At 43.1% G+C, this 16,761-nt stretch overlaps 1 protein-coding gene across 2 annotated transcripts in view; it reads left to right on the top strand.

The window, feature by feature from the left end:
- The first annotated feature begins 427 nt into the window (after positions 1–427).
- LOC111524827 (zinc finger protein 430-like) overlaps positions 428–16,761 on the top strand; it is a 137,147-nt gene continuing 120,813 nt past the window's right edge. For both annotated transcript variants that reach the window (XM_026448192.1, XM_023190113.2), the window contains exons 1-2: positions 428–656; positions 2,947–3,039. In XM_026448192.1, the coding sequence (XP_026303977.1) occupies positions 654–656; positions 2,947–3,039 (96 nt within the window). In that variant the 5' untranslated portion in view covers positions 428–653. The remainder of the gene's footprint in view (positions 657–2,946; positions 3,040–16,761) is intronic.

Raw genomic sequence — 16,761 nt, 5'->3', positions numbered from 1 at the left:
GATTACAGGTGTGAGCCACCGCGCCTGACCCCTTATTTCTTTTTAATTTTCTAGTTTGGCTACTAGAAAATTCAAAATTCACATGTGGCTCATATTTTATTTCAGAGGATTACCTCCTTTTTAAAATCTCAGGCTGCCTGCTCAAAGGACCATAAGCCAGGAAGGTAAAAACCTGAAATTTTAATTTGTTATTATATTCTTTTCATTTATGTATAGTCATATGATGTATTATTTACACATGCATATGACCTTATACACAAGATTGAATGCAAATACCCTTTGGGGTGGGCTCAGGGAGGAAGCCCTGCCTGAAAAGGCTGCAGCCTAGACGGTCACTCTTCCTTCATTCAGCCCAGCATCTAATTACATCTTCTGTCAGTCAGGGCCTGAGAGGGTGGGGTTTTAAACGCTATCCAATCAGCGAAGCTGGGCTGGGAACTGTCCAATCAGGCACGCAGCTTGAGCAAAGAGGACGGCTTCCGGGATGTGGCGGGATTTGTCGGATCCTTTGTCTCTAGATGCAGCTGGAGTTCCAGGTCTCGTCTTCACTGCTCTGTGTCCTCTGCTCCTAGAGGCCCATCCTGTGTGGCTCTGTGACCTGCAGGTATTGGGAATCCACAGCTAAGACGCCGGGACCCCCTGGAAGCCTAGAAATGGTGAGAGTGCGGAGTCCGACATCCCGAGAGAGGGGAAGGGCTGGTTGAAACCGGTGGGAAGTGGCTGTGGCGGGACTCAGGCCTCCCTGTAGTCAGCTTCACAATCTGCGCCCGGAGTTCTCCTTGCCCGGCTCGGCTTCAGTCGCCTTCAGCCATAAGATGGCGGTTGCGCCGACAGCCGGGCCCCGGGGCGTCCTGTCTCTTCCCTGCATAGTGACTGTGCCCTTGCCTGGAGCCCTCTCTGGGGAATCTCTGCATTCGCAGCGCCGCTTCTCTACCGGATTGTGCAGGGACTATGGGAGGGTCGTCAGGGGAGAATCCTGACTTGGTTCATGAATGGGAAGAACTTTGTTCAGTGGGGTTCCCAGTTCCTGTTTTCTCCTGTTAAAAGTTAATGGGAGTCACTGCAAAAATATTAAAAGAATTTAATCGAAGAATGGTTCTAGGCCGGGAGCTGTGGCTCAAGCCTTTGATCCGAGCACTTTGGAAGGCCGAGGCGGGCGGATCACGAGGTCAGGAGATCAAGAACATCCTGGCTAACACCGTGAATCCCCGTCTCTACTAAAAATACAAAAAATGAGCCGGGCGTGGTGGCGGGCGTCTGTAGTCCCAGCTACCTGGGGGACTGAGGCAGGAAAATGGCTTGAATCCAGGAGGCAAAGCTTGCAGTGAGTCGAGATAGCGCCACTGCACTGCAGCCTGGCCGACAGAGCAAGACTGCCTCAAAATAAATAAATAAAATAAATAAATAATTTAATCAAAGAGTGGTTCTAGAATTGTAGAGCACCAGGCTGTGGTTTGTAGTTTGTGGTCTATGGGAGAGGCTTGAAAGAAAATCTTTTGTAAAATGCATGATGAAGAAAACCAAATTTAGTAATTGGTTAGGTACAGTTACGTGGTTTCTTAATTTGTACATTAAAGGTGAAAATTTCCTGGTTATGTAATTGGAGCTCAATTGGCAGTTTATAGTTGGTGAAGCCTGAATTTTGTTTCTCTTAATGTAGTAATTAAAAATAATGCGCCTGAGTTACATTTTTTAATTAAAGTAGGAACCCAGGGACTAGAGACATGTCAGTCTAATTGCCTGCCACTTAATTATTTTCACACTCCACAGGGAACTGATTTTCTGCTGTATTTTTCACCTGGGTCCCAAGCAGGGTCTTAAGTCTAACCCCTATCCCTCATTACTCCAGCCTCATTCTGGCTTGCAGTAAGATACTAAATTTCCAATTTCTTCTGGAGTTCCCAAATGCCAGCTTTTCCTCCCTAATTCACGTTGTCATATATTTGTGTTTTTTTGTTTTTTGTTTTGTTTTGTTTTTAAGATGGAGTCTCGTGCTGTCTCCCAGGCTGAAGTGCAATGGCACGATCTCTGCTCTCCGCAACCTCTGCCTCCCGGATTTAAACAATTCTCCCGCCCCAGCCTCCCTAGTAGCTGGGATTATAGGCGCGCGCCATCATACCTGGCTAATTTTTGTGTTTTTTGTAAAGACAGGGTTTCGCCACGTTGGACAGGCTGGTCTTGAACTCCTGAGCTCGGGTGATCCGCCCGCATCCGCTTCCCAAAGTGCTGGGATTACAGGCATGAGCCACCGTGCCTGGCCACGTATTTTGTAGTGTACTTTTTATACCATATTTTAATTAATTATTTTTTGGCAAAGCATTAAATTGTGCTTTTTTTTTTTTTTGACGGAGTTTCGCTCTTGTTGCCCAGGCTGTAGTGCAGTGGCAGATCTAGGCTCACCTCAACCTCCGCCTCCCGGGTTCAAGCGATTCTCCTGCCTCAGCCTTCAAGTAGCTGGGATTACAGGCATGTGCCACCATGCCCAGCTAATTTTGTATTTTTAATAGAGATGGGGTTTCTCCATGTTGGTCAGGCTGGTCTCGAACTGCCGTCCTCAGGTGATGTGCCCGCCTTGGCCTCCCAAAGTGTGGGGATTACAGGCGTGAGCCATCACACCCAGGCAAATGGTGCTTTTAAGAAGATTTGTTATCTGTTTGTAAATATTTTCTATGAAAAGAAAGCAAATAATAATCCCCTCACACTGTATTGCAAAAAATCTCAATGTGTTTTTTCCTTTTATCTTTTTAGGCACAGAGATATTATCAGAATTTTTTTGGGTCAGAGTTCCGCTTTGGAAAATTTATGGGGTGATGTGTCCTCAGCCACCATTTAGTTTTTTCCTGGTCCTGGGTTTCAGTGTTATCTGGGATAAACCGAGATATCTGCCATGGTTATGTCAACTAGAGTGTCTAGTGGATATCAGCTCTGGTTTATTTTCTCCCATAGGACGACCTGAGATACGGAGTGTATCCTGTCAAGGGGGCAAGTGGATACCCTGGGGCTGAGAGAAATCTTCTGGAGTACTCTTATTTTGAAAAGGTAACCCCTTGATATGTTAAAATTGTCTCTGGACCAGCTTGAGAAACATGGAGAAACCCCGTCTCTACTAAAAATACAAAAAACTTAGCTGGGCATGGTGGTGCATGCCTGAATTTCCAGCTACTCAGGGTTGCTGAGGCAGGACAATCACTTGAACCTGGGAGGAAGAGGTTGCGGTGAGCCGAGATCCTGCCATTGTACTCTAGCCTTGGCTACAAGAGCGAAACTCTGTCTCATAATAGTAATAATAATAATTATTGTAATAATGAATAAATTGTCTTCTACCAACCCAGCTTCCATTTCATGGAGATAAATTGCTTGTCAGCCAATCAGATGCTGGTAGTGAGGGGAAAACACAGAAATAATTTCTGCCCCCTGGATTCTGTAAGGGAGCAGGATAGTGAAATAAATATAGTAAAAGACAAAGTAAAAAAAAAGTGAAAAGTATGTGACCAAAAAAATAGTATCCCGAAAGACAAACAACAACAAACTGACTCCAGTGAGATGGCGTAAGAGCTTGCAAAGTAAAATGCACCTGGGACAGTCACCGAGAAATAGTGCAGTGTCTCCTGAATGGGTGATTCTTGAGCACGTAGGCGAACAGGAGTGGGTGGAAGGATCTCTCCAGTGATTGAATGGCCTGACTTGAAACATGAGTCAGACACATCTGTTATTTAACCAGCACTGCCATTCCTGGATTTGTCCACCTTGATATTTATTCACTTATTTTCACCTCAGTTTTTTAGCTGTAAGTTGCATTATATTAGTAGAGCTTGAAAGGTAGAAAAATATTTACAAAGAGCATAAAAGATGTGGGTTTCAAAAAAATTAATCATATATTTCATTTGTCAAAAATGTTCGCTTACCTTTTTCTTTCGCAGAGTGAGTTTACAAATTTTCTCAGGTGTGGTTTTTTTATGGCTGGGTGATTTCAAACAGAATTTCAAGGCTTAGCTTTTAGAATGCTACCAAGAAAAAGAAGAGGAAAAATCTCTATTCCATTTTTACTGTAGAAAATGAATACATTTCCACAAGAAATGTATTCGCTTTTCTTATTAAGGTATAAAATGTAAGCACCTTACATAAGGTATACATGTAATGTACACCTTATTAAGGTATAAAATGTAAGCACCTTAAAATTTTCTTCCCTTTTATGAACACTGTGTTTGAGTAATTTTTTTGGATTTTTCAAACACTTAGTTTCAAAAACCAAGTGAGTAACTCTAACATGGAAATTAAAGTTTGAGCCCAGTGACTCAGAGCTAAAGCTCATATTGAGACTGCAAAAGGAGGTTGTGAAAGGTCCAGTTAGTTTTTTCTGGAGAGCCTCTCCTGCAGGTGTTCCAGCCTGCTCACTCAAGTCATGGAAGAAGCCTTTCTGCTGAGAGAAGCTACAGAGTCCTAGAAAGCTACAGGCAGATGAGTTAAGGTTAAGACAAAAGGGGACTGAGAGGGTCTTACTGACCACGAAGTTGTTATTGTTTTAAGGCAGTTTCTAGACTTTGTAATATGTTACAAGTTAGATTTCTGTTAAAAAATTTGAATTCCAGACTCAGGCGTGGTGGCTCATACCTGTAATCCCTGCACTTTGGGAGACCAATGTGGGCAGATCACCTGAGGTCAGGAGTTTGAGACCAGCCCGACCAATATGGTGAAACCCCATCTCTACTAAAAATACAAAAATTAACTGGGTGTGGTGGTGGGTTCCTGTAATCCCAGCTATTCTGGAGGCTGAGAGAGGAGAAATGGTTGAACCCAGGAGTCAGAGGTTGCAGTGAGCTGACACGGCGCCGCTGCACTCCAGACTGGGTGACAGAGTGAGACTCCATTTCAAAAAAAAAAAAATTGAATTCTAGAGCCGGGCATGGTAGCTCACATCTGTAATCCCAGGACTTTGTGAGGCTGAGGCAGGCATACCACCTGATGTCAGAAGTTCAAGACCAGCCTGACTAATATGGTGAAACCCCATCTCTACTAAAAATACAAAAATTATCCAGGTGTGGAGACGTGCACCTGTAGTTCCAGCTACTTAGGAGGGTGAGACAGGAGAAATGCTTGAACCCAGGAGATGGAGGTTGCAGTGAGCCGAGATCATGCTGCTGCACTCCAGCCTGGGCAATAGAGCAAGAATCTGTCTCAAAAAAAAAAAAAGAGGCCAGGCGCAGTGGCTCAAGCCTGTAATCCCAGCACTTTGGGAGGCCGAGGCGGGCGGATCACGAGGTCAGGAGATCAAGACCATCCTGGCTAACACGGTGAAACCCCGTCTCTACTAAAAAATACAAAAAAACTAGCCGGGCGAGGTGGCGGCGCCTGTAGTCCCAGCTACTCGGGAGGCTGAGGCAGGAGAATGGCGTGAACCCAGGAGGCGGAGCTTGCAGTGAGCTGAGATTGCGGCCACTGCACTCCAGCCTGGGCAACAGAGTGAGACTCCGTCTCAAAAAATAAAAAATTAAAAATTAAAAAAAAAATTTAAAAAAAAGAATTCAAAAAGAGGATTGCAACAGGAGGAATACCAATTATAAAGACTTTAAGGAATGCAATTTTAGGTAGACAAGGGCTTTTTTTCATAGAGTGGAGCCTACAAGATTAGAAAGAATGGAGGGGAATGGCAAATGGGGGATTAAAAATCAGATTTCAGATCAGAGAATGTTTTATCCTGAAGTCAGCATGTTCTTAGGAGGCATATAGAATGACATGGCATAATGGCTCAGACTGAGGGTAGCTCAAAATTCAGTAGTCTGTGAAAAATTTTATTTAGACCACTGAAGACAAATACAGCTGACTCTTTTAATGAGAAAAAGAAGAAAAGGTGCCAAGTTTTTACCAAAAAAGGGTCCCAGTCCAAACCTCAAGAGAGGGTCCTTGGATTTCACTCTAGAGAAGAATTCTGGGTGAGTTCATAGAGTAAAATGAAAGCAAATTTATTAAGAAAGTAAATAAATGAAAGAATTGCTTAATCCATAGGCAGAGCAGTCCGGAGGCCTACTGGTTGCCCATTTCATGGTCCTTTTTTTTTTTTTTGAGATGGAGTCTTGCTCTGTTGCAAGGCTGGAGTGCAGTGGCATGATCTCGACTCACAGCAGCTTCTGCCTCCCAGGTTCAAGCGATTCTCCTGCCTCAGCCTCCTGACTTACTGGGACTACAGCCGTCCACCACCACACCTAGCTAATTTATTTTTGTATTTTTAGTAGAGACGAGTTTCACCGTGATGGCCAGGATGGTCTCCATCTCTTGACCTCATGATCCACCCGCATCAGCCTCCCAAAGTGCCGGGATTATAGGCATGAGCCACCGCACCCGGCCGGTTATTTCTTGATTATATGCTAAACAAGGGGTGGATTATTATCCCAATTTTAAACCATATAGGGTAACTTCCTGATGTTTTTATGGCATTTGTAAACTGTCATGGCACTGGTGGGAGTGTAGCAGTGAGGATGACCAGAGGTCACACACATTACCATCTTGGTTTTGTTGGGTTTTATGCTGCTTCTTTACTGCAAGCTGTTTTGCTAGCCAGGTCTTTATTACCTGTATCGTGTGCTGACCTCCTATCTTATCCTGTGACTTCGAATGCCTAACTATGTGGGAATTCAGCCCAGTAGGTCTCAGCCCTATTTTTTCCCACCCTCTATTCAAAATGGATTTGCCCTGGTTCAATACGCCTCTGACATTTCCCCCCTCTTTTGTACAAAAAAAACCCTTAATCATAAGGGTTGTAGAGGGATGAAAATTCATCTTCTGTAACTACTTCATGCTGTATTGGGGCGATGATATTCTTCCTTAACTATTAGAGTCTTTTGTATTTCAGGTAGACAGGAGCTCAGTCAAAACTCATCAGTATGGTGAGGGCCATTCGTAACTCTTGAGTTTCAAAAAAGGGGTTATCTCTAAGATTAATTAGTGTTTAAGAAAACATCTAGGTTGGGTAGGTTGGGCGTGGTAGCTCACGCCTGTAATCCCAGCACTTTGGGAGGCTGAGGTGGGCGGGTCGCTTGAGGTCAGGAGTTCAAGACCAGCCTGGCCAACGTGACGAAACCCTGTCTCTACTAAAAATACAAAACGTTAGCTAGGCATGGTGGGGCATGCCTATAATCCCAGGTACTCGGGAGGCTGAGGCAGGAGAATCACTTGAACCTGTGAGGCAGAGATTGCAGTGAGCCAAGATTGCGCCACTGCACTCTAGTCTGGGTAACAGGGAGACTCCATCTCAAAAAACAAACAAAAAAAGAATAGAAAACATCCAGAAAGTTTATCCTGCATTTCTGCACAAAAAGTACAACTGCAATATATTTTACAAGTTCAGGCAGCCACTTCTTGGTAGCAAAAGGATGGTTTCCAGAAGTCCCATCAGCTCTCAAGTTTCCCCTTTTGGAAGGGAAAAAGCTCCTCATACCCTGTGGTCCTATAGATGCCTAATTCTGTCACTCATAGGCACCAGCAAAGAGTGCAAGACAGATTAATCTAAAAGAATAGTAATTAACATCCAGTAGTATGAAACCAGTTCTTAGCTGAGAGGGACTTTGCTGAGAGGGATCTCTAACCTAAATCTTAGGAAGGACTATAACTTTCCTAAGTATCCTTGCCTTCTTTGAGGCTCCTTTAACCCACGCTGTCTTAGAAGAGACTCTGACTTTCCTAAGTTGTGCCTCCAACCTAATCTCATCCTTTACCCAGGTATAGGGACTCAAAGTCAGCCAATTGGTATCCACAGATAATTTTTTGGGGGAGGGACAGAGAGGTCTCTTTAGTATGGTCCTTTTGTGATTGCCAGGAAAATGTTACCAGAAAGAAGTCTTGATCCAGACCCCAGGAGAGGGTTCTTGTATCTTGCTCAAGAAAGAATTCAGTGCAAGTCATAAAATGAAAGCAAATTTATTAAGAAAGTGAAGAAATAAAAGAAATGGCTTTCTCCATAGGCTGGTTGTGTATTTTTATGGTTATTTTTAAATTATATGCTAAATAAAGGGTGGATTATTTATATATCTCCTTTCTAGACCTTTACGATATAACATCCTGATGTTGCCATGGCATTTGTAACCTCTCATGGCACTGATGGGAGGGTAGCAGGAGAATGACCAGAGGTCACTCTCATCACCATCTTGGTTTTGGTGGCTTTTATCCCGCTTCTTTACTGCAAGCTCTTTTATCAGCCAGGTCTTTGTGACCTGTATCTTGTGCTGACCTCCTATCTCATCTTGTGACTTAGAATGCGTAACCATCTGGAAATGCAGCCCGGTAGGTCTCAGCCTTATTTTACTCAGCCCCTATTCAAAATGGAGGCTGTGTACCTCTGACAGATTCTGTGTCTGGCTATGTAATAAATAAGAAAAGAGAGCACCATCTAAGTCATAATGGGAAGGGTATTTCTTTCCATAAACTGTTCTTGTCGTACACATTTCTTCCATTTGACTTTTCATCAGTTGTATATTTTATAATAAACTGGTAAACATAACTACAGTGTTTTCCTGAGTTCTGTGAGTAGCTCGATCAGATAATTGAACTTGAGAAAGGGCTCGGGAGTCCCCAGTGTTTAAACAGTAGCTCAGACACACAGATGGGCCTATGGGGTTTGTGACTTGCATCTGCAGTGAGGACAGTGTTGTGAGACTGAGCCCTGGAATCAGGATCTGTGCTGACTCTGGGTGGTGTCAGAATTCAGATGTTACACATTGAGTTGGTGTTAGAGAATTGCTTGGTGTTCAGCAAACTCTACAGATTTGGTGCCAGAAGAAAGATAACACAGAGGCCTGGCCTGCAATGGAACTCTAGGTGTCTGAAAATGGAAGGCTCTACTCTCCTGTACACAGACTGTCCCACTGCCCATTGTCCTGTGATTCCAGGTCTCCTCTTAGGGTGAGAGAATGAAAACTCAGAGGAAAGGAGCTCTAATGACAGACTCCCTTGTCTCACAGCTGCCACCACAGGATTCCCACCCACTCACAAACACACCCATTAGACATTGATGTGTCCACAGTCCTCCCAGGACTAGGCACCACCATCAGGAACTTCACCACAGCATTTTTGATCCTAGGGTTTCTTGCCAAAAAGCCACAAAAGTGTCTACAAGTCTCCTGGCATATCCCCACCCCCAGACACTGAATATGCAGCAGTAACCTGTTTTCTCCATCTACCTAGCATTATGGAGCACCTGTTCATAATCTCATCTACCTGCATGGACACAGAAATAAATCAGAGTACAGCCCCACCGGGGCCACTATCTGTAGAACAAACAGTTCTTTCCAGTTACACTGCGCTCTTCTGCACTCATGGGTTTTTCTTTTCTTAACTTTTCTTTTTGGTTCAGGAATACGCATGCAGGTTTGTTATACAGGTAAAATTGTTTCATGGGGGTTTGGTGTAGATTATTTTGCCAGTGAGTTCCTAAGCATAGCACCAAAGAGTTATTTTTTTTCTAATCCTCTTTGTCTTTTTATCCTTCATCCTCAACTAGGCCTCTGTGACTGTTCCTTCTTTATGTCCATGTGTTCTTATTATTTAGCTCTTCCTTATAAATGATGACATGCATTTGGTTTTCTGTTTTGCATTAATTTTCTAAGAATAATGGTCTCCAACTCCATCCATGTTGCTGCAAAGGACTTAATCTTGGTGTTTTTTGTTTGTTTGCTTGTTTTTTGAGACAATTTTTTTTTTTTTGAGATGTAGTTTTGCTCTTGTTGTCCATCCTGGAGTGCAATGGCGCGATCTTGGCTCACTGAAACCTTAGCCTCCCAGGTTGAAGCAATTCTGCCTCAGCCTCCCAAGTATCTGGGACTACAGGTGTACCCCACCAAGCCCTACTAATTTTTGTATTTTTAGTAGAGACGGGGTTTCACCATGTTGGTCAGGATGGTCTTGATTTCCTGACCTTGTGATCTGCCCACTTTGGCCTCCCAAAGTGCTGGGATTACAGACATAAGCCACTGCGCCCAGCCAGACGAATTCTTACTCTGTTGCTCAGGCTGGAATGCAGTGGCGTGATCTCTGCTCGCTGCAACCTCTGCCTCCCAAGTTCAAGTGATTCTCCTGCCTCAGCCTCCTGAATAGCTGGGATTACAGGTACTTGCCATGACGCCCAGCTAATGTTTTGTATTTTTAGTAGAGATGGGGTTTTAGTATATTGGCCAGGTTGGTCTCGAACTCCTGATCTCAAGTAATCCACCTGTATTGGCCTCCCAAAGTGCTGGGATTACAGGCATGAGCCACAGCACCCAGCTTTGTGTTGTTTTTATATGGCCACATAGTCTTGCATGATTTTTATGTACCATGTTTTACTTTGATTAAATCTTTATTTTGTTTTTTGGAGACAGTGTTTCACTCTGTCACACAGGATGGAGTGCAATGGTGCAATCTTGGCTCACTTCAGCCTCCATCTCCAAGGCTCAAGGCTTAAGGAATCCTCCTACCTCAGCTCCTTAAGTAACTGGAACTATAGGCTCACACCATCACACCTAAGTTTTCTTTTATTTTTTGTAGAGATGCAGCTTTGCCATGTTGCCCAGGTTGGTCTTTAACTCTTGAGCTAAGGCATTCCATCTGCCTTAATCTCCTAAAGCACTGGGATTACAAGTGTGAGCCACCTCATGCTACCATACTATGTTTTCAATCTAGTCTACCAACAATAGGCAATTAGGTTTATTCCATGTCTTTGTTATTGTGGACAGTGGTGAATTGAGCATACATGTTTTAAGTTTTGCATTTAAGTCTTCAATTCATGTTGAGTTGATTTTTATATATAGTGTAAGGAAGGGGACCAGGTGTGTGGCATTATTTCTGGGCTCTCTATTCTGTTCCATTGTTCTATGAATCTGTTTTTACGCCAGTATAATGCTGCTTTGATTACTGTAATGTAGTTTGAAGGGGGGCAATGTAAAGCTTCCAGCTTCATTCTTTTTTTTTGAGACATTGTCTCACATGGTTTCCCAGGCTGGAGTGCTGTGCCGTGATCTCAGCTTACTGCAACCTCCACCTCCCGGGTTCAAGCTATTCTCCTGCCTCGCCCTCCTGAGTAGCTGGGATTACAAGTGCACGCCACCACGCCTGGCTAATTTTTGTATTTTTGGTAGAGATGGGTTTTACCATGTTGGTCAGACTGGTCTTGAACTCCTGACCTCATGATCCGCCCGCCTCGGACTCCCAAAGTGGTGGGATTACAGGCGTGAGCCACCATGCCTGGACTATTGAAAGCTTTTTAAGCATCTGTTGAAATAACTTTGTGGTTTTTATCTTTAGTTCTGTTTATGTGATGAGTAACATTTATTGTGTGTTGAACCAACCTTTTATTTCAGAGATATAACCAAGTTGATCATAGTGCATTAGCTTTTTGATGTTCTCCTGGATTCGGTTTGCCAGTATTTTGTTGAGGATATTTTCATCAATGTTCATTAAGAATATTGGCCTCACGTTTTCTGTTTTTTGTTTTATATTTGCCAGAGTTTGGTATCAGAATAATGTTATTTTTACAGAATAAGTTGGAAAGAAGTCCTCTTTTCTCAGTCTTTTGAAATAATATTAGAAGTGGTACCAACTCTTATTTTTACATCTGGTGGAATTCAGCTGTAAATTTTTCTGATTCTTTGATGTTTTTGGTGGGTAGGCTATTTATTACTAACTCAGTTTTGGAGCTTGTTATTGGTCTATTCAGGGATTCAATTTCTTATTTGTTCAGTCTTTGGAGGATGTATCTTTGCTCCAAGGTTACGATCCGCAAGCTTGGCCCAGATGAACTCTCTACTGATATTCATGTTGCCTCAGTTTTTTTCTTTTAGGTAGACATATTACTCAGAATGTGCTAGAGCAGCCTGTATGAAGGGATCTCTCCTTTGATTGTACTCTGCTTGCTGTAACACCCAAGGATGCAGAGTCAGGTTGATCCCACCTAGAATCTGCACATAAGTTCTGGCCTTTGCCTGGGATTTACAAGACAGGGCCAGATTTTGGATTGAGAATTTACTGAAAACCAACAGAAGGCATTTTCTGTATTATGAGATGTCAGTGTAGAAATCTTAAATCCCCCATTTGAGAGTGTGGCTCTTTAAGCTTTTCAGTCTTGTTCAGTGACCTGCTACAGTCTGTGAGAGGCTCCAGGTGTAAATAGAATCTGGGCCGGGCGCGGTGGCTCAAGCCTGTAATCCCAGCACTTTGGGAGGCCGAGACGGGCGGATCACGAGGTCAGGAGATCGAGACTATCCTGGCTAACACGGTGAAACCCCGTCTCTACTAAAAATACAAAAAAAAAAAAACTAGCCGGGCGAGGTGGCGGGCGCCTGTAGTCCCAGCTACTCCGGAGGCTGAGGCAGGAGAATGGCGTAAACCCGGGAGGCGGAGCTTGCAGTGAGCTGAGATCTGGCCACTGCACTCCAGCTCGGGCGAAAGAGCAAGACTCCGTCTCAAAAGAAAAAAAAAAAAAGTAAATAGAATCTGATGACAGAACCTGTAAGTGTAAACAAGCATCTTTTTTTTTTTTCCAAGACGGAGTCTCGCTCTGTCGCCCAGGCTGGAGTGCAGTGGCCAGATCTCAGCTCACTGCAAGCTCCGCCTCCCGGGTTCACGCCATTCTCCTGCCTCAGCCTCCCGAGTAGCTGGGACTACAGGCGCCCGCCAACTCGCCCGGCTAGTTTTTTCTATTTTTTAGTGGAGACGGGGTTTCACCGTGTTAGCCAGGATGGTCTTGATCTTGTGACCTCGTGATCCGCCCATCTCGGCCTCCCAAAGTGCTGGGATTACAGGCTTGAGCCACCGCGCCCGGCCGTAAACAAGCATCTTAAGAGTGAGAGATCAAGGCCATAAAGGATCCAGAGCCTTAGTGTTCTTGTCCATCTTCTTACCCAAAAGCTAGCAAATCAGGATAGGGGATCCAGGTTCTGGAGCTCCACCAAGGCAGTTCCATTTTCTATTTAGAATCGACCTGAGTTTCTCCAGCCTGGCTTATCACTGGGCCATCAGCCCTGGGTCATTGGGAACCCTCTCCTAATCATCTAGGTGTCCTTAAGACATTTGAGGATGTCAAGGGTAGAATTACATCAGGCTAACAAGAATGATTAATTCTGTTTCTGTCTGGTTGTAAGAGAAAGAAGACATCCTGTGTTTTTTTCTCCCTCATAACAACCAAGAGATAACATCGGTTGTTACCCAGATGAGAGTTTCTCAAGTTTTCTGGTACTTGGGTGAAAGACAAAGAGGAGGTCTGGTGACCCAAACAAACTAATTGCTTCCTTTTCATATGGTCATTCAAAAAAATGGATGAAGCAGTCAAGGTCCCTACCATCCAGGAAATTTTAATCTAGACCAGCAACTGCATACAAGCTTCAATTAAGCATTAGATGGTTGGTACAATGAATAGATGTGTGCAAAAACAACTTGGGCCACTTCTTTTTAATATTGTTGTGACTTCTGAAGTTATCACCTGAAGGTATATTTATGCACTGAAGAGTTACTGTTATTTGTGTTTCTTTTACTTTTCTAAGAATACATATTTATCTTCTAATAAAATTATCCTAGAAAACTTTAAAATTTAAACATTTAAATTGCTTATTAGGATATGTTATAAAATTGACAGCAGTGGCAAAAATAGATTGTGTTACATAACTCTGGGATTTAAGGGTTTTTTTTTTCTTTTTTTCTTTTTTAGACGGAGTTTCGCTCTTGTAGCCCAGGCTGGAGTGCAATGGCGCGATCTCAGCTCACCTCAACCTCCGCCTCCCGGGTTCAAGCGATTCTCCTGCCTCAACCTCCCGAGTAGCTGGGATTACAGGAATACACCACCACCCTGGCTAATTTTGTATTTTTAGTAGAGACAGACGGAGTTTCTCCCTGTTGGTCAGGCTGGTCTTGAACTCCCGACCTCAGGCGATCCACCTACCTCGACCTCCCAAAATGCTGGGATTACAGGTATGAGCCCCTGTGCCAGGCTGGGATTTAAGCTTTTCTTAGGTAAGTTAGGAAAAACAGAACTGGAAATACCCGAGTGATGTAGAAAATAAGTTCTACCTAGTTTCTTTTCCCTGCCCCAATTCTGATCAGATTCACCATTTTTGGAGGCCTTATTTAGGCCTGGCCCCACTCTGGAGTCTTTCCTTACAAAACGGATTTATAAAGATTCAAGTTTTGGGGGGTAAATCCTACTGACTTTCTAGAGCTGGTGCTCACAATATCCTGAAACCCAAAAACAGATACATAAGAAAAATAAACTATACATTTTAAGATCTTAATTTTTAAATTTTGTAGTAAAACCAGTACTTACAGAAACATTCCATTTAGCAACTTTTCTATTCCTGCAGATCCAGTAGCTGCTCTACAATTCATCAACAAGTAAATATGAACACAAAAAAATTTCCCTAAACATTAAGCTCTTTCTATGTTTCTTTATATATCTTCATCTATATTTAGCTTTTAGTTATCTATATATCTTCATCTGTCTATATGTAGCTTTTAGTGTGTATATATATTTAAGAAAATCAATGACAGAGAAACAGACAAGGAAATAATAATTCTGGGTCTTTTATCTAAATCCTGAGAATTACTGAACACTTAGTATGAACTTTCAAGGTGTTATTAGGACATAATAACAAATAATAACACATAATGTGTTATTCCCAGCACTGTGCTCTCTAACGTACTATTGCGCACATAGTACCTGCTTAATAAACATTGCATTAGTTCATGTGTACATGTTGTTTTTTAAATGCAGACTTATTCAGACATTGTTACCTTCTCTGTCCTCTGTAAACTTTAGAGAGCCAGCAAAGAATATGAAACTTTACATTTTTTGTCTTTCTTTGTGTATCAGAAGTATTGTATTGTGACAAGAGTGTGGAGTGTAAGGGACTCTGTGCTGTGCCTGCTTCTCTAACTAATGCTAATCATGAGCCTAGGGGGAGCATCATCAGCATTGACAGGGGACTTGTTTGAAACAGCCATCCATGGACCCTTTTGAAACTTACAGAATCACATTACATAAAGTGGGAACAACATTACCAAGTGATTTTGGAGTTCATTAAGGCTTGAGAGGCAATGCTTAGCTAAGTGGTTATCAGCCTAGACTTCTCATTAGCATTACATGGCCAATTTGCAGCTGTCTCTTTACTTGTACCCTTTCCCACAGGTTCTGTATATTGTTCTAGGGGAAAGTATTCATGTTGTTTTATTTTTTTATTTATTTATTTATTTTTTTTTTTTTTTGAGACGGAGTCTCGCTCTGTCGCCCGGGCTGGAGTGCAGTGGCGGATCTCAGCTCACTGCAAGCTCCGCCTCCCGGGTTCACGCCATTCTCCTGCCTCAGCCTCCCAAGTAGCTGGGACTACAGGCGCCCGCCACCTCGCCCGGCTAGTTTTTTTGTATTTTTGGTAGAGACGGGGGTTTCACCGTGTTAGCCAGGATGGTCTCGATATCCTGACCTCGTGATCTGCCCGTCTCGGCCTCCCAAAGTGCTGGGATTACAGGCTTGAGCCACCGCGCCCGGCTCATGTTGTTTTAATTGTTTCTCCTGTGACTCTAAGGCGAGGCCAGAATCAAGTGTGTGGGGTTCAAGATCCATTCATGAGAGTTAAGTACCACCTTTGCACTAAAAAGTAGTCACAGGTACTGTTCTGTTTGGTTTTGATAGGGAGAGGTCAATGTCACCCATATTTCCATTAGTTTAGCAGAAATTGCTGGTGTTTGTGGCAAAGGCAGGCACCTGAAGACAGAAATAGAGAAACATATTTTTATATTCATTGAGCAGTTCATTGTTCCTGAATCTCTGCTGCTATAAAGGACAGAAATGGGTGGGCTTTTTCTACAGGTCTTACTTATTTTTTCTGTGGGTGTGAGGCTTGCAGGTAAAGAGGTGGTGCTGACACCTTTAAAGGAATTTTTTCAAGATGCAGGTGTAACTTCTCCAGAAAATGTCATCTCAAGAGCATTTCCAAAGAAGACAAAAGAGGAAAAATGGCTTTTTTTTTTTTTTCTCAGCTAAACTTGTCTCAGATGAAGAGCAGTGTCCACTCTGCCTCCTGGAGTGTGATGCATTTAGTCCTTGCAAACCTTTACTTCTCTACTTGTGTTTCTTTCCTCTAATGAGTTTAACTACTTTAAAAAATTATTGTGATAGTCAAGGGTGTCTGCAAAATATTTCTCTCCTATACCCCAAAGCCTTCTCTACACTCTCTAAATCATGACTTCTTATATGCTCTGCAGAATTCTTACCATGAATTTATAATCTGCAATATTAAAAATGTTTCCCTTGTTGCTGTTGAACGTGGGAAGATGTGGATACTCAAGATTCCTATTGGGGGAACGTCCTTAGTAAAGATGGAGAACATGTAATGAGGTTTCATATGTGTTCATTAGCTCTATTCAGAGCAGGATTAAGAAAACGCTTATTTAAACAGGATGGCATTTATTACCCTGAAAGTTCTGAAAAAAAAAATTATTGGGCGATGCTTTCTAGGGTGCTAAAGAAAGACTACTTTAAATTGTTATTAAAAATTTCAGAACATGGCTCAAGCCTGTAATCCCAGCACTTTGGGAGGCCAAGACGGGCGGATCACGAGGTCAGGAGATCAAGACCATCCTGGCTAACAGGTGAAACCCCCTCTCTACTAAAAAATACAAAAAACTAGCCGGGCGAGGTGGCGGGCGCCTGTAGTCCCAGCTACTCAGGAGGCTTGAGGCAGGAGAACGGCGTAAACCCGGGAGGCGGAGCTTGCAGTGAGCTGAGATCCGGCCACTACACTCCAGTCCGGG

The sequence above is a fragment of the Piliocolobus tephrosceles genome, chromosome 21, assembly GCF_002776525.5.
Source record: "Piliocolobus tephrosceles isolate RC106 chromosome 21, ASM277652v3, whole genome shotgun sequence".
Taxonomy (NCBI): domain Eukaryota; kingdom Metazoa; phylum Chordata; class Mammalia; order Primates; family Cercopithecidae; genus Piliocolobus; species Piliocolobus tephrosceles.
Note: the sequence above shows the minus strand (reverse complement) of the source record. Positions and strands in the feature narration are given on the sequence as shown.